General features: G+C 49.2%; 2 protein-coding genes across 2 annotated transcripts in view; both read right to left on the reverse strand.

Moving 5' to 3' along the window:
- LOC124476705 (protein MTSS 2-like) overlaps positions 1-4,337 on the reverse strand; it is an 8,193-nt gene extending 3,856 nt beyond the window's left edge. Inside the window, exons 1-2 of the mRNA XM_047034003.1 lie at positions 3,809-4,337; positions 92-153 (exon numbers count right to left, since the gene is read on the reverse strand). Coding sequence (XP_046889959.1) covers positions 92-153; positions 3,809-3,877 — 131 coding nt within the window. The 5' untranslated portion in view covers positions 3,878-4,337. The remainder of the gene's footprint in view (positions 1-91; positions 154-3,808) is intronic.
- A 6,661-nt stretch (positions 4,338-10,998) lies between these two features.
- Positions 10,999-16,307, reverse strand: LOC124476751 (mitogen-activated protein kinase 12-like). Its single transcript, XM_047034076.1, has 12 exons — positions 15,796-16,307; positions 14,816-14,945; positions 14,101-14,159; positions 13,713-13,824; positions 13,541-13,570; positions 13,379-13,426; positions 13,098-13,212; positions 12,824-12,895; positions 12,529-12,608; positions 12,267-12,345; positions 11,867-12,040; positions 10,999-11,513 (listed from the first exon to the last, which is right to left on the reverse strand). The coding sequence occupies exons 1-12, from the start codon at positions 15,912-15,914 to the stop codon at positions 11,446-11,448; spliced, it is 1,086 nt and encodes a 361-aa protein (XP_046890032.1). The 5' UTR covers positions 15,915-16,307; the 3' UTR covers positions 10,999-11,445.
- Between the last annotated feature and the right edge of the window lie 1,246 nt (positions 16,308-17,553).

Raw genomic sequence — 17,553 nt, forward strand, 5'->3', positions numbered from 1 at the left:
AGTAGGAGAGAGAGAGAGAGTCAACACGGACAGTAATATAACCGTGTAACTAACAGAGTAATAATAGTGGGCTTCCAGGGGCCAGTCTCACCTGAGTTGGGAGTGCAGTTTGGTAGCCTTGGCACCAAAGTCCTCCCAGACAGGATAGGAGCTCTGGAACATAGAAACAAGACGAGACAGGACTTCACTCCTCCAGTCAAGGACACATCCCCTCAAACAAGCACACACACATTTCCAGTGTGTTAAGTTACATCAAGTTGGTACAAACAGAAAATCAATTTTCCAAACTAAAATGCAGATCTGCAGATTCTACGCAGAGTAAAGATCAAATCAAATTCATATGTAAAGCCCTTTTTTTCAAGCCATGTTACCGAGGGCTTCACACACGCCCTCACAAAGATGACATGACACACCTGAGGTAACCATGTCAAAGGGAGCTTCTCCCTGGGGCTGAGGCAGGACCATTTACACACCCAGACGCTTCTACACGTCTTCTCTGCAACCTTTTCAAAGGGCAGCATACTTGAACATACCACTGCTTCAATGTCTCATTCATGTTGAGCCAATCAACCTGGGTTGTGTGTGTGTGTGTGCGTGGGAGGGGGAGGTAGCTCAGGTTGTGATTGGAGAGACTTATCCTAGGGGATGTGTCTGGATCAGATTTCCTTCATGAGCACCATCACACGTACAGTGCCTCCAGCCTCATAACACAACCCAGAGAGGTTAGGACTGGATCTGAGCCCCCGCCTCATAACACAACCCAGAGAGGTTAGGACTGGATCTGAGCCCCCGCCTCATAACACAACCCTGAGAGGTTAGGACTGGATCTGAGCCCCAGCCTCATAACACAACCCAAAGAGGTTAGGACTGGATCTGAGCCCCAGCCTCATAACACAACCCAGAGAGGTTAGGACTGGATCTGAGCCCCCGCCTCATAACACAACCCAGAGAGGTTAGGACTGGATCTGAGCCCCAGACTGATCGTGAAGCCACAGACCAGGAGAGAGAAGAGGGGGAGGAGCTAGGAGGAAGAGGGGGAGGAGTGAGGAGGAAGAGAGAAGAGGGTGAGGAGTGAGGAGGAAGAGAGCTGGAGGGGAAGAGGGAAGGAGAGGAAGAGGGAAGGAGAGGAAGAGCGAAGGAGAGGAAGGAGGAAGGAGGGTAGCGAAGGAGAGGAAGAGGGAAGGAGAGGAAGAGGGAAGGAGAGGAAGAGGGAAGGAGGGTAGCAAAGGGGAGGAAGAGGGAAGGAGAGGAAGAGGGAAGGAGAGGAAGAGGGAAGGAGAGGAAGAGGGAAGGAGGGTAGCGAAGGGGAGGAAGAGGGAAGGAGAGGAAGAGGGAAGGAGAGGAAGAGGGAAGGAGGGTAGCGAAGGGGAGGAAGAGGATTCACTATGCCAAATGATGTCCATATCTGTCAGTCACCAGTAGAACATTAGTGGTTCACAGACAGTCAAACACACTTGTCACGTTCATAATCTCCTGTGTTTAACCATGTGACTATCATCTCAACTCTAACCACCTCTCCCTGTCACTAATCACTGTCGCAGTCATTAAACTGGGGATCCAAACTGCCCTCCCCTCTCGTGCTAGTCTGAGGGCTGCAACAGGTGGCTGGTTATCCTTTGGCCCGGACCTCCCCGAGCAAGAGGCAGGAAGCCAGGGCAGCTGAGGACGGAAGAGGCCACGTCTCTCTCTAGCACCATGTATGGAAGAACAGGGGAAGAGCCAGCGAGGAGAGGGAGAGACCGAGAGGGGAGAGACGGAGTGAGAGAGGAGGGTGAGAGCACAGCAGGGACGGGCTGGCAGGCGGGGGGGGGGGGGGGGGGGAAGCCGGGGAAGGGAGCAGGAGACGAAGATAAACGGTAGGGAGAGATACAGATCCTTCTCGACTAATGAATTCATCAGGGAACGTGTGTGTATGCCTGTAATCTGCTATCTCACTGGCCCAGGTGCTGCTGCTATCATCGTTACTGTCATGGGAAAGTGTGCGTGTAGGGGGATCACTTGCTAGCCTGCGCTGACCATCCCAACGTAAACTCGGCTTGGCTACCTCACAAACAGCTTTGACCCAGCTTTCTCCTATAAGACACTGTGATTAGCCTAGCCTAGCATAGCTTCATTCCCCTGTCTCCCAGCAGCTGTGTAAGGGCTCCATGGCTACAGTTGCCGCACTCAAACTAATTGGCCAAATATGTGAAACACTGGATGGAAGCTCAGAGCTCAGTTACTGACTACATGCTTACGCTAAATGGATTCAAGCTGATTATCAATAACACAGCCAGCGAATAAATATGTTTTAAAGGCATGGGGACGTATGTGATGAAATGATATGCCGATATTTAGAGTTGAACCCTTTACAAACCCTGACAAATGATGCTCATAAATAGCCAGTATTGAGTGGCCATGGCCAATTAGCTACTGTTTGGATGTGATCAATAAAAGAGTTTGGCTGGCGGTAAAGTGAAGGTATAAGGAGAGGACAGGCTGGTGGGGCTTATGACTATGGTAACGTTTCTCATCCTATAATCAGCTATTACCTGTGGTTCATGGATGAAGGTTTAGGGAGGGTTTCTTGCTGTATGATGAAGTGCTTTAGGATAACTGCACTAGGGTGTAACTGTCTGTTTCCCAGCAGGGTTAATGGACCTGTCCCCCCGTCAGAACACTCTCAGTTGGTATGCAGGGCACTGGCCTCCTAGGGTCTCCCCTTGCTTGACCCCCAACTCCCTCTCACATAACTGTGGAAGGAGGCTTCCTACTCCTCACTCACAAACACACCTCTCTCTTTCTCTCTCTCCCCTCTCTCTCTCTCTTTCTCTGTCCCCTCTCTCTCTTTCTCTCTCTCCCCTCTCTCTCTCTCTCTTTCTCTCTCCCCTCTCTCTCTTTCTCTCTCCCCCTCTCTCTTTCTCTCCCCCTCTCTCTTTCTCTCTCCCTCTCTGTCTTTCTCTCTCCCCCTCTCTCTTTCTCTCCCCCCTCTCTCTTTCTCTCTCTTTCTCTCTCTTTCTCTTCACACCAGTGATAAAACTGGCATTTTGCTATTTACGTAACAGAATAAAGGTTTCACGTATGTAAGGATAGGCACAGACACACACAAAAACACCAGAGGAATTCTGTTGCTATCACATATTAGGGAAAAGGACAAAGATTCGCTACAGAAAGTGTAAACTCAGCAAGCCTGGTTTGGTGCCAGAGATGATTTATCGGATGTTTGTGGTGTGATCGGGTTAGAGTGCTTCTCTACATTCACCCCAGCAGGTCTGGACAGCAACAGACACTATGCTACTAACATATAAGCTCCCAGCATGTCTGTTGATAGGGGTCAACCGGAATAACCGATTCGGCCAGTCCAAAGATTATAAACAATAATATTTACGTGTTTTCAGTTATTTCCAACATTGGACAAGCTTTGACTGCAATATTAACACCTACTGGCCTATTCATTAGCACCTGCGACTAACGTAAAGGAAATTAGCAAGTAGTCGATGTTAGTTTTTTTTTTGTGCGTTGGCTGTTTAAAAAAGACATAAAGGGTTCAAAGACAACAACAAAAGACACTAGGCTACAACCAACTGGCACCAACTTGCACCGTTGACAAAATCGTACTCTAAAAATGTTGTTACAATGTAACGACCGCCTGTTCAACCTGCACGTTATATGCAAATGACACAAAGGAAAACATGTTTCATGACAGTTTTCTGCCGTCGCTTCTCCCTGATGGGGAACACTGGGAGACGAAACAAAGGCAGTAAAATGTGTCTGATCAGCCATGCAATAATAGGTCGGAAATCTGTCTACTTCAATCTGTGTACGGTACCTTCATGTCGTTGACGATAGCCTGGAATAATCCCCCAAGCGCTCCACACTCCCTTTCCACCGACTCCATATTAACACGATCGTAATTTCAACAAAAACAGAACGGCAAAAATCAAATGTCAAACTTCCGACAATATTAATGCATTAGTATTTATGATGTTTTCATTCGTCCTTCGCCGTCCTCTCCTTCCGCGGCAGTCACAGAGGATCGGAAGCCACGGCTCGATGCAAGAGACAAAAAGAAAGCCGCTACTCAATGGCACCCGGTTTCTCGGTCGGTAGCACTAGAACGTGAGTGATGGAGAGAGAACGCAACTACTCCTCGCTCCGACTTTCACTTGTTCTACAAGCAGAGAGAAGACAAAGTAACTAGTTGACTTTTCATCTTCTGCTGATATTTACGAAAATAATATAAAAAACTAAAGCGAAAACTTATAATGATAAATCACAAGGGGGGTGAACCACTGTAGTCGAAGTCCGTCTGAGGTCTAAACGCGGGGGCGCGCTCTGTTGTTAGTAAAGGAACAGATGTCTTGAAGCGAATGCTCTGAAATTCGATCCATGGGAATTGAAGGGGGCTGGTCATTTTTTTTGTCACATGCGGTGTGGAGGGAGGGACATCACCGATACAAACAAAAGTTTGTCCGTCTCTCATTCAAGATTTCTCTAAGAAGCTCAACAAAAGGATAACCCCATAATGAGCTGTTCACGCATGCACGCCTGTTCAACATCGCCTGTCGGTGACCGAGGAGAGAGAGCGTGCTGCCTGGCTGCCAATATTGTTGAAGGTAACCATGGAGGGAGACCATGTGCAGAGTAGGACGATCCTTCATGAAGAATTAATAACATTATAAAGACTACTCAGTGAAATCAAATACACCATGAATACCACAGAAGTAGCTAACTTTACTTGCATAATTAGCAGCAGTGACCAATAGGAGCTTAGATGTGTTGTTTGTCGTCTTGGTAGCATCTCTGAGCCATACACCCAGACCACCTACAGCTCTCCAGGATGGGATGGAGATTTAGGGCCACATAACAGGGTGTAACGGAGGGGGTTCAGGGGAACAGGGTCACTCCACAGCATTCCTGGAAAACATCCTGTCAATTTATTACCCTGCTGCGCATCTTTTGCAAACACCTTCCTTTTCTGCCCTCTGTCCTTTCCCCCTCTCCCATCCTCTCCACACCAGGCCTCTGCTCCCCTCTCTCCCAGAATAGTCTTGGTAATACACTCAGAAATGGGTTAGGTTTTAGGGTTAGATCTATCTGGGTTATGGTTAGATCTATCTGAGTTAGTTAAAAATCTATCTGTAACAAAAAATTGTTGTGAAACGTTTCGCAATATTTTCCACTTCACAGAAATCCCACAGCTACGCAGTTACATCACCCTAACAAGTTCAAGAGCAGGACATAGGTGGTGTTAGCAGGGTGGCAGAGGTGGTGTTAGCGGGGTGGAGGGTGGTGTTAGCAGGGTGGAGGGTGGTGTTAGCAGGGTGGCAGAGGTGGTGTTAGCAGGGTGGAGGGTGGTGTTAGCAGGGTGGCAGAGGTGGTGTTAGCAGGGTGGCGGGTGGTGTTAGCAGGGTGGCAGAGGTGGTGTTAGCAGGGTGGAGGGTGGTGTTAGCAGGGTGGAGGGTGGTGTTAGCAGGGTGGCAGGGGTGGTGTTAGCAGGGTGGAGGGTGGTGTTAGCAGGGTGGCAGAGGTGGTGTTAGCAGGGTAGAGGGTGGTGTTAGCAGGGTGGAGGGTGGTGTTAGCAGGGTGGCAGAGGTGGTGTTAGCAGGGTGGAGGGTGGTGTTAGCAGGGTGGCAGAGGTGGTGTTAGCAGGGTGGAGGGTGGTGTTAGCAGGGTGGCAGAGGTGGTGTTAGCAGGGTGGAGGGTGGTGTTAGCAGGGTGGCAGAGGTGGTGTTAGCAGGGTGGAGGGTGGTGTTAGCAGGGTGGCAGAGGTGGTGTTAGCAGGGTGGAGGGTGGTGTTAGCAGGGTGGCAGAGGTGGTGTTAGCAGGGTGGAGGGTGGTGTTAGCAGGGTGGAGGGTGGTGTTAGCAGGGTGGAGGGTGGTGTTAGCAGGGTGGCAGAGGTGGTGTTAGCAGGGTGGAGGGTGGTGTTAGCAGGGTGGAGGGTGGTGTTAGCAGGGCAGAGGTGGTGTTAGCAGGGTGGAGGGTGGTGTTAGCAGGGTGGCAGAGGTGGTGTTAGCAGGGTGGCAGAGGTGGTGTTAGCAGGGTGGAGGGTGGTGTTAGCAGGGTGGCAGAGGTGGTGTTAGCAGGGTTGAGGGTGGTGTTAGCAGGGTGGCAGAGGTGGTGTTAGCAGGGTGGAGGGTGGTGTTAGCAGGGTGGAGGGTGGTGTTAGCAGGGTGGCGGGTGGTGTTAGCAGGGTGGAGGGTGGTGTTAGCAGGGTGGAGGGTGGTGGATCACCCTGGTGATGAGGCCAACCCTGCAGCATCTCTCCTCACCATAACCCCCCCTGCCAACCCTGAATCAACAACCATAAAACGGACATCCCAGACACTGACACCACCATTCCTCACCTCACACACACACGCACACACACACACACACACGCACACACACACACGCACACACACACACACACACATGCACACACACACACACACACACACACACACACACGCACCTGAGGCCCAGCTCCCTGTCCTGTTGTGTTCTGCCCTCCACCACCACTGATGTGTTTGTGTGTGAGTGTGCGAGTGTTTGTGTGTGTGTGTGTGCGTGTATTTGTGTGTATGTGTGTAAAAATCAGAGTTCCTTAACAAGGACGAAGGGTAAAGGGTTCTGTTTCTCTTCAGTCCCGGTAAGGCCGTGCGACTGAAAACAATCATCCAATCTAAACGTGTCAAGTTGAAACAGCTTTGAAGACGGAGATGGCTTATATAACTGACTGGCTTCTCTCTGGGGCCATTTTCATGTGCCATTCTGGGATAGGTCTGTTTGTCTTCAACCTTCACCAGGGATATACGTTTCAGTCCGGTTACCTCTGGCTCTGAGGGGTTTGTCTTCTCAAACTGGCAGAAAACACGATACAAGCCATGTGTTGTTGACTTAAAAAAAAAACGATAAGTGAACTGTAATGGGGTTGACAAGAAGAGGCTGAAGGCCCGAAATGTTCTTATTGAACATACCGTAATGTAAGGTTGTGAACCTGGTAGCTTTCTAAATATCCCGCTGCGTGGCTAACTCTAGTCAGACCAGCCCCCCACCTCCCTCCGTTCGCCCCCTGCCAGGAGACTCAGGAACAGGCAGTTCTGTCAACCTTCACCCCACCACCCGGGGGAGGGGGGGGGCCTTCTTCTCCAGGAACTGAGAGATACTCTCTGTGATTTAGCCTGACCCCTGACCCCAGAGGGCTGCTTCTGCCCATGCATCCGTGGGTCCCATGCTTGACAGCGTTTATGGGCCTTGATGGAGGCCGAGCGTACAGGAGGCCGAGCTGGGCTCTGGGGGTCACAGACACACATGGCCACTTGACCGTTGAATCAATCACATTTCTCCTGAGTGTTTCCTAGCCCTGTGGAGGACGGTTACGTAAGTGTTCCGTGTCCTATCGTCGTTATGGAAACACTCCGGAGAAGCTGGAGGGACAGCAACGCTTCGTCGTGTCAGGTTGCTGAGCGGTTAGGGAATCAGGGCTATTAATCAGAAGGTTGCCGGTTCGATTCCTGACTGTGAAAATGACGTTGTGTCCTTGGGCAAGGTACTTCACCCTACTTGCCTCGGGGGAATGTCCCTGTACTTACTGTAAGTCACTCTGGATAACAGCGTCTGCTAAATGACTAAATGTCCAAACCAACACAGAGCTGATGAGGGCCATCCTAAAGTGCACATTTCTCTTTTCTCTGACATGCAGCGTTTATTGTCACGCCATTAGGGCATAATCCACTTTGGCTGGGCTTGGAGAGTGTCACAGTCCCCTTACGGTGAAGTAAGGGGAGTCATCAAGTGGCAGAACCATTTGATGATGTCATGACCAGATATTAGTCTGTTTTTATGGATCAATAGTAGGACCTTCACTGGCCTCCGTAACACCCAGGCACCAAGAAAGAGGCTGCAGGTGGAAGCAGCCAGACAGCTGGGCAAACCGTAGCACATTGTTTTGAATGGCAGGATTATTGAGAGTTATGCAACAAGCAGTTTGGGGAATCTTGAGAATCCCCCATTTTAAAGCAACAACAGATACACACAGGCCCCATCTCTGGGCCTCTCTGTTTAGTCAACTTCAGTCTTAAAGCTATCTAAAGCCCTGAGACTCAACATGAAACATTGTCTAAATCTCGGTGCTGGAGATAGATCCCCTTAGCTGAGAGGCCAGCTTAAGTCCTTTCCATCAGCCCCCAGGCCTCACAGAGCAGAAACAAAGAGGGTCTGGAGGGCTGGAGGAATGGGGGACTGGAGGGCTACAGGGCTGGAGGACAGGAGGGATGCAGGGCTGGAGGGCTGGAGGACAGGAGGGATGCAGGACTGGAGGGATGCAGGACTGGAGGGATGCAGGACTGGAGGGATGCAGGACTGGAGGGATGGAGGGCTGGAGAGATGCAGGGCTGGAGAGATGCAGGACTGGAGAGATGCAGGACTGGGAATGTGCGGGGTTGCAGGATGTTAGGATGGGAGAACAGGGGAGCAGGAAGACGGTGGGCTGACCAGGAACATGTGAGCCTGTGGAATGTCCTCCCCTGCCGCCCGGAGAGGGGACGGATTCCTCCAGACGTGTGTGTTTCCTCTGAGAGACTCAGAGAAACACACAGTACAGACGTGTGTGTTTCCTCTGAGAGACTCAGAGACAGAGAAACACACAGTACAGACGTGTGTGTTTCCTCTGAGAGACTCAGAGACAGAGAAACACACAGTACAGACGTGTGCTGAGAGAGGGATCGAGAGAAAGACGGGGTGGGAGAGAAAAGGAGATGCTTTCCCCATGCCAAGCGTCTGAGCTCTACATAAAGAAAACATAGACACATAAACACTAAAACACACACACACGCACTCAAACATTTGAATGAGTTTAGTCCAAAAATAAACACAAATATCTGTAAATAAACACGTGAAAACACCAGAGTATCCCCAGCGTGGAAAGAAACATTTAAAGTTGATCTGGAAAAAGTATTTCAAACCAAACTAAACAATACTGGTACTTACATACGACCACATTCTGATATACCGACTCTTGGTATTTCTGAGTCATCTTTCATAAGATCACTCACCCAGCACAAAAAGTACATCCATGCTACACTTTATGTAATTAACAAGAGCAGCTTTTAGACTCCTTTCATCTTTACAAATTCACACAGTTCAGGGTCAAGAACATCTTAGCTTCCTAGCAGAACATCAGTCACTCTTCCTGCATCCATGTCTGTGACACATGTCTTCCAGGGAGAGGAAACAGACGACCCGTGGATCTGCACATCTGGAACCAGGCCCAGCGTCACATGCTGAACATCCAGTACACAACCTATCGGCCTTGTTTGTTGCGCCTGCGATACATCTCGTACATCCAGCGCAGCGTTGCGTAACGTACTGTGCCTTCCACACACGAATGCACAGAGATTTGGAGACACAAATACAGACAAAATATGCTTGCATTGCATACTGCACATGCATAGCATAAACAAAACCAAACTGGGTGAAGGTTCTTTTCGACATTCACAATCATCTAAGCTTTTATCTTGGGACAGTCCTTGACTCTTCTTTTTGACATGAATCGGTCCCACAGTAAATTCAGGAAATACCAGATTATCAGAACAGAAACCAGCCGTGTCAATAAAATGTTAAGCTATCCAAGCTGATAAGAGAGTGCATTGAGCCCAAATGAAGAACACATTGTGCTTGCAGGGTTTCTTCAATCATCCCCAGAAATCCCACTGTCGTACTTGTCTCAAATCTTGACATTTTCTCAAAAGTTAAAAAGTTAAAACTTAATGGGCTCTCTGTCTCTCTGTCATACATAGTTTCACCCTGAGTCTAGACAGAGACCGAAAGCATCTAGCTGCCAGCCCAAGTTCATCCATCTGGCCCTGCAGGAGTGGGTGACTGGGAACTGAAGGGTGATAACGCCGTAGTCTCTGAGGTATTTAGGGATGATCCAGAGCTGGGTCCACCCCTTGACGTCCTCCTCTCTGCCATTGAAAACAAACAGCCTGGTGATGGACATTCCCCTTTAAGAAACCCAGAATGACCCAGGTCGATTCAATGTTTGGGCATCGCTCTCATTCCACACATACTGGCCTCTGTGTCAGGGTATGTGTGTGTGTGTGAGTGTGTGTGAACAGAGAGAGGGCATTTCTAAAAGCACACTCTAAGATCGTCCAATGAGGGTAGAGGGTGGGGGAAAAATGTGCAGCTCAAATCCAACAAGCTCTGAAAATAAACTGGTGGATTGACAGCTGTGTAGGAGAGAAGAGGATAGGAGGGGAGAGGATAGGAGGGGAGAGGAGAGAAGAGGATAGGAGGGGAGAGGATAGGATGGCAGAGGATAGGAGGGCAGAGGATAGGAGGGGAGAGGATAGGAGGGGAGGAGAGAAGAGACAACAAGACACGAGAAGACAGGAGAGGAAAGGGGGGGGGGTGTATAGAAAAATGTGCTTTCATCGCTGTTTTCCTGTCTGAAAAGAGAACTCTGTGACTCCACAATGAACCATCCCCGAGGGAGGGGCGGGGGATCTAATTCAGCGTGACACGCACCCAGGGCTACTGCGGCTCACGGCAGAAAGTCCTTCATGGGGAGATAGAGTGACTGGCAGGGTCTGGCATCAGAGATCACTTACGCACAGACAGAAGATTCCACACACCTCGGTGACGGAAAATGTAATGTAGCGTAAACACCCGTTCGTGTTCTCGACACGCTCCTCAGTGTGGTGTGTGTGTGCTGCCCCCTAGTGGAGACGACAGGAAGCATCAACAGAGCAGCAAAGTCCAGAATAACAAACAAGACTTATTAAGAAAGCAATTTTAATCAAATACGACTCATACAGTGTAAGAAGCATTATTACCGCAGGCCAGATGTGAAACTGCGCTTGGTACATTGCACTTTCCACTAGGACAACAACAACAAACCATTGAGTGAGCACCCTCATTTCATTTTAGTCATTTAGCAGACGCTCTTATCCAGAGCGACTTACAGTGAGTACAGAGACATTCCCCCGAGGCAAGTAGGGTGAAGTGCCTTGCCCAAGGACACAACGTCATTTGGCACAGCCGGGAATCAAACCAGCGACCTTCTGATTACTAGCCTGATTCCCTAACCGCTCAGCCATCTGACTCCACCCAGGAGTATTTCATATTATTGTCAGGCAGTTTAGTTCTTTCATTAAGGCCATGAGAGGAGCTACACTTCAAGGAGAAGGGTCACACAGATAGAACACACACAGATGTGTTCTATATAGAACAGACACAGATGTGTTCTATATAGAACACACACAGATGTCACATGTCCTGTGGTAAGGACAACCAAGCCATCAAAAACAGACTTGTCACTGAGCAGTGGAGACTGATACACACAGATACAGTGAACACATACACACACAAGCACATGTACAGTACGGTACACACACATAGGAAGGGTTCCCACAGCGGATGATGACTGGTATTATGGCTATGTGAGGGTGGTGGGGGTTGATACCACAGACCGGCTCCTCTCACAGTGAGGTTTCTTTGGGCTCGACCACCACAGGCTGGAAAGCCAGGATCTCTGTGTACGTGTGACCTGGAGGGAGAGAGACAGAGACAGAGACAGAGACAGAGACAGAGACAGAGACAGAGACAGAGAGAGAGAGAGAGAGAGAGAGAGAGAGAGAGAGAGACGGAAACAAAACAGACAGGAAGCAGTCATGTTTTCACTTACAGACAACAAGTAGTTCCAGAGGCGTCAGACATCATTTTTACCTCATCTCTCCCTTTCACCTCTTCCCTCCACTCCTTTCCCTGTCATCTCCCCCTCCCTCCCTTACCACCCCTCCACCCTCACCCACCACCCGCTTTCCCCCCTCCACTCCGTCCCCTCTCGTTCCTCAACTCCCCTCCGCCCGTCCCCTCCGCCCGTCCCCTCCCTCCCCTCACGTTTCCACTGCTCCAGGGGCAGCTCTGTGTTGTCCAAGGACGTGTCGTAGGGCTGGGCCTCCGTCTCCTCCTCTGGCTCCCTGAACTCGGAGAAGTAGGGAAGGCCCAGGGCCTCTGCCGCCGTCACACGCCTGTCTGGGTCCAACAGCAGCATACGCTCCAGCACATTCACCGCTGGAGGGGATGAGAGGGGGAGGAGGAGGTGAGGAGGAGGGGGAGGTGAGGAGAAGGTGGAAGGGAGGAGGAAGTGAGGAGGGGAGGAGGGGAGCAGTGGAGGAGGAGAGGGATTAGCTTGCGGGAAATGGAAGCTTCTGACCTAAGTGTGTAATATGAACCAAATATGTAATGAGATCGAAACAAATCGAGAATAAAGATTTGTGGCTAAAGATGTGTGTCTCACCCTGAGGCTTGGCTTTGAGAAAGAGCTGCTGAAGGTCTTTCTTTGGGGCTTTGGGGAGACTTTTGATGTAGTTCTTAGCCTGGGAGGAACCAGCCCAACCACATACAATACAAGCACTGATCAGAAGGACAGGGAGTTTTCCGGTGACACTTCCATTTATTTCCAGCGTGTGTGCGTGTGCATGTGCGTGTGCGTATGCGTGTGTGTGTGTCTATGTGTTTGTGTGCAAGTGTGTGTGTGTGTGTACACGCGTACAACTCACGTCCTGAGACTTCATCTTGGTGATGAACTCCTGAGTTGGCGTCCCTGTAATTTTCATGATCTCTGTCAGCTGATCCAGGTCTGAGAGTCACGGGTCAAGAAAAGGTTTCTATGTCATAGAAAAGGTGAGCGCATCATGACTTGAATCCCACTTGAGTCGGTTCAACAAGCCTTACTAAACACATTTAGCTTAGAACCACCGAAAAATCTATAAACGAATATGTGTTTATAGATTCTCTCTGGGTGGATGTTGTGCATGTTCGGAGGGGTGAGACGGGGTGAGGAGCAGAGGATACGGTCGTTTCCTTTAAACAGCGGCTTCCCCAGGAGCATCTCTGCCATGATGCAGCCCACTGACCACATGTCCACTGCACAGAGACGAGGGGGGGAGGAGGAGAAGGGGAGGAGACAAAGAGGGTTCTCAGCAGGGGCAGAGCAGTCACATGTACAGCCTAGTCTGATCAACGGACCCTTTAGCCCCCACTAGGGAACATTGATGTATGTGCGTGTATGTGCGTGTGTTTGTATGTGTGTGTGTGTGTGTGTGTGTGTGTGTGTGGGTGTACTGACCAGTCTGGGTGTAGTGCATCCAACTGAGAATGACCTCAGGGGCTCTGTACCAGCGCGTCACCACGTACCCAGTCATCTCACTGTCTGTCTGCCGAGCCAGGCCAAAGTCCAGGATCTGACACACACATGCACGCACACACACACACACACGCATGACCATGTCACCAGACAAGACCCCTGCTCCGACAGGACACCAGACCAGTTTTACAGACAGAAAAGTTATAAGATACCACAACATAATGAAAGTGAGCAAGTAATGAAAGTTTAAACTGTGCACATACCTTGAGTTCACACTCCTGGTTGATGGCCAGGTTTCCTGGTTTGAGATCCTGCACACATCAAGGTCACATGATCACATTAATGACAGTATTGCCACTAATATGTTATTCCTAATATGGTCATCCATACTGTATGTGTTTGCACACACATGAAGACACACTCACCCTGTGGATGATCCCAGCTGAATGGATGTACTGCAGCAGAGATGACAGGTAAATTGTTACATCACCAACATCAGGGTTAAGGCAGGATGTGAAAGTGGGTTACTGTTTGTGGTGTGTGTTTGTGGTGGGTGGGTGGGTGTGTGTGTGTGTGTCATGCATCGAGTGTCTCTACCTTGAGGCCCTTCAGCATCTGGTAGACAAGGTACTGGACCTTCTCTTCAGACAGTCTCTCCATTTTCATCAGCTTCCCCAGGTCTGTACCCATGAAGGGCATAACCAGGTAACTGGGAGACGAACGGAGGGAGAGAGAGAAGGAGAGAGGGGGGGAATGAGAGGGGGTGGAGAGGAAGAGAGGAAGAGAGAGAAGGAGATGGTGAGAGAGAAGGAGAGAGAAGGGAAGAGAGAGGGGGTGGAGAAGGAGAGAGAAAGAGAGAGAAGAAGAGGGAGAGAAAAGGAGGTCAAAAGTGAGAGAGGGATATAGATTGTTTGTTTGCTACATGAAATCAACACAGTGTAATACACAGATGAATACAAAATGTGAAATAGCACCGTAAACTCACAAGTCCAGGAATCTATCCAATGACAGGTTAGCTGTAAACACATCTAGTAGTCCAATCACCTAACACAGAGATATAAAAGAAAGAAAGACAGAGAGAGAGAGAGACACCAAGAGAGAGAGAGAGAGAGAGAGACAGACAGAGAGACAGACAGAGAGAGAGAGACACCAAGAGAGAGAGAGAGAGAGAGAGAGAGAGAGAGAGAGAGAGAGAGAGAGAGAGAGAGAGAGAGAGAGAGAGAGAGAGAGAGAGAGAGAGAGAGAGAGAGAGAGAGAGAGAGAGAGAGAGAGAGAGAGAGAGAGCGGAGACTAAATGAGTGAGCGGGAAAGAGAAAGACAGAGAGGGAGAGAGAGAGAGAGACAATATTTAGCAGATGATGAAAGGATGATTAAGGGATGATGAGAGAATGACAAATCAGGTGTATATCTAAACAGAAAGGTAGTTTGGTCCAGCAAACATGAATGGTCCTGGAATAAACAACTGTTCAGCTGTGGGCACTGCATGTTCAGAGACACCAGGTGTGTCATCTCTAACCAACAACAGCTTTGCCTGCCTGCTGAAGGTTCAGTGTTCTACCAGGGTTAGTACCAGGGTTAGTACCAGGGTTAGCCCTGGTAGACATGGTTTGGGTTGGAACAGCAAAACTGCATCCCTGTAACACAGAGGGGACCCATGGGAGAACATGCAGACAGACAGGACATGCAGAGCGGCGTCTCACGTTGTCATGCTTCATGTGTTTGAGCAGACGCAGCTCCCTGTAAGCTCTCTTAGCAAACAGCTCTGACTGGAAGGGTCTGTGGAGCTTCTTAATGGCCACCTTGGTGCCTGTCCTAAAGTCCAGCGCCGAGCTGTAGAGAGAACGAGGGATGGAATGATGAAGGAAGGGAGGAGGGAAAGGTATGGGGGGAATGTTGGAGTTAGAAAGAGGGATACGAATGTACAGAAATATGGTAGCCTATCTATGCAGATGTTGCGAGTCTGGTGAGGTGCGGAGACGTGGATAAAAACGCAATGAGAATAGCATGTTATCTATGTATTCAAGTCACGCGTTTACTTGAACTAGCGTGAACTTTCACATGACAAACTCTATTAAAGCAGTTGTAGAAGCCCCCTTCCACCACCAATCCACACAAACAGACACACACACACATAAACGAACTCACGTAACCAACACATTACTGTCAATTTGACAGCAGACACATTCAGTAAAAACAATTTTGTTGAGTAATTCGTTAACATGTTTACACCCCCAGTTCGTACACGCCCACTTCGTTAAACATTGATAACAACAACGTAACAAGCTCATTGGACACAGCTTGTTATAACAAATGAATAATAGTTTGCAGCTGTGTGCAATTAGCGTGTCCCTAACTATGTAGGCTGCTCTAAAAAACGTATGTTCTATGAATAATGAATGGAAAAAAATCTCAAATAAAACAAATCTCAAATAAAACATGAACAGACAAGGAAGTAAATCAAGCATGTCCTGTGGTTTGGTGTGCTCAGGTTTCGTTAAGTGATTTGTTTTATCCAACATGACCCTCCGCAGTAGGAACAAATATATGCTACAACATACACAATTAGTTTGTGTTCTATTGTACTGGGCTGCCCAGTAGTTTCCTCAATGAGAAATAACGTGCATATACTACTAAATGTACACGTGACACCTCTTTAGAACCAGATTGTCATTACACTTACCAAACAGTCCCGTAAGCTCCCGTCCCCACCTGAGTCAGTTCACGGTACCGTTCTGGTACCTCCCATGTGGTTTTGTTCACCTCCTGGCGGCAGTAGCCAGGTCGGACCCGACTCATCATCGTATCTGAACTCAGTTAGATAGTTACCCAATAAACTGTCACAGGGAGGATTTCCCTGTTCCGTCTACGTGCCCATTGTCCTGCTACCTATGCGTTTCTGTGTTGTCTCCCTCGACGAATGCGCAGCCCGTCTACGGCGCAGGGCGCGCCTTAAGGCCAAGCAGACACTCCCGAGTTTCGTAAAAACAGAAGGCAACCGCACGGCGGCCCCTGCTTGTAAGATGAGAGTGAGCGTTGTCCTGGGTTCCAGGGTGTTTGGGTAACACGCTATTGTATCATATAACTGGACACTGTTGCATTTCTATATAAATGTACGTGTGTTCACACAGCCCGCATGCACATTCACAATATCAACCCTGTATTACCTTGAATCGTGTGTGATTGTGCATACGCGGACACAGATCTCGGCTGACGAAATGTGGACCAGTGTATGTGTGTACAAAGGTGTGGTTTGGCTGGTGCTTGTTGGGGCCTGTGAACTAAAACCCTGAAGCGCAGACATTCCTCTCTGAGGTTGGAGCCCAGATATTCGAGACCCCGCCTGGGGAACTGAGATGGGGCATATAACACACACACAGCACACAAAGATAGGCGTGCACAAACATATCAAGCGTGAGACGGCAGAAGCGTTTCTTGGCAACAATGAAAGTATCTCCAAATGTATTTCTTAATTGTTTCTTTATAAGACAAGGATATGATAAACGTGCTTATGACAGGTGTAGCAAGATTTGTAAAATTTCTCCCTCTCACACACACACACACACACACGCATCCCCCCTTTCTTTATTTCGCTCCACCTCTCCCACTTCTCGCTTTCTCTCTCTCTCTCTCTCTCTCTCTCTCTCTCTCTCTCTCTCTCTCTCTCTCTCTCTCTCTCTCTCTCTCTCTCATCCACACACACACACACACCCACACACACACCCACACACACACCCACACACACACACACACACACACACCTGTCATAGTTTTTATTACTAGTTGGAGACAACGGGGGACTGGCTGTTTTCATCCTTATTCGTATAAGTATAACCTACTTTAGAGTTCTTTCCCCTGGAACAGATTTCATGTTCCAACTGAGGGGGGCTGTCGTTGTTTTGGTGTGTGGGGCTTCATCAAATACCCTTTTTGCTCTGTTAAATTGCTGCACTAGTCCACACTTGACCGGTGGGGATCTCATTCTATTTTGACTGTAACTGTTAGCTGCTCCTGGCATTCTCTAATCCCTGCTCTCCTCTCTGTCCCCCCCCCACACATTCCCTGTGGTGTGGGGGGTTTGAGCTGTCAGGACCTGCTTGGTCGTCGGTCTGCCAACGCTGAACCAGGTCGTCACCCGGAATCCAGTCTCCATGACGGCCAACAGCGAGTTTCCCGGTCCCATCCAACGTCTATAAAGCCGAACAATGGATTTTGGTGTTTCAAAACCCATTGACACTGTATGACTATGTTTAGCTTGTGTTCTGCTCCTCTCTCTTACCAACCGTCTCTGGAGGAGGGGATCCCTCTCTGAATTGCTCCTCCCAAGGTTTCTTCCATTTTTTCTCCCGGTGGGAGTTTTTCTGGGAGTTTTTCCTTGTCTTCCTTGAGGGTTTAGGTTGGTTGAGGGGCAGTTCTATGGGCGCATGTGAAGCCCTCTGTG

Source organism: Hypomesus transpacificus, chromosome 14 (assembly GCF_021917145.1).
Source record: "Hypomesus transpacificus isolate Combined female chromosome 14, fHypTra1, whole genome shotgun sequence".
Taxonomy (NCBI): Eukaryota; Metazoa; Chordata; class Actinopteri; order Osmeriformes; family Osmeridae; genus Hypomesus; species Hypomesus transpacificus.

What these genes read in the sequence shown, in the direction of transcription:
- LOC124476751 (XM_047034076.1), bottom strand. Translation starts at nt 15,914, where the DNA reads ATGATGAGTCGGGTCCGACCTGGCTACTGCCGCCAGGAGGTGAACAAA. An exon ending in AGATGCTGAAGGGCCTCAAG is followed by an intron (nt 13,571 to 13,712) that starts GTAGAGACACTC and finishes TCTCTGCTGCAG; the next exon opens with TACATCCATTCAGCTGGGAT. An exon ending in CAGCTGGGATCATCCACAGG is followed by an intron (nt 13,427 to 13,540) that starts GTGAGTGTGTCT and finishes TGATGTGTGCAG; the next exon opens with GATCTCAAACCAGGAAACCT.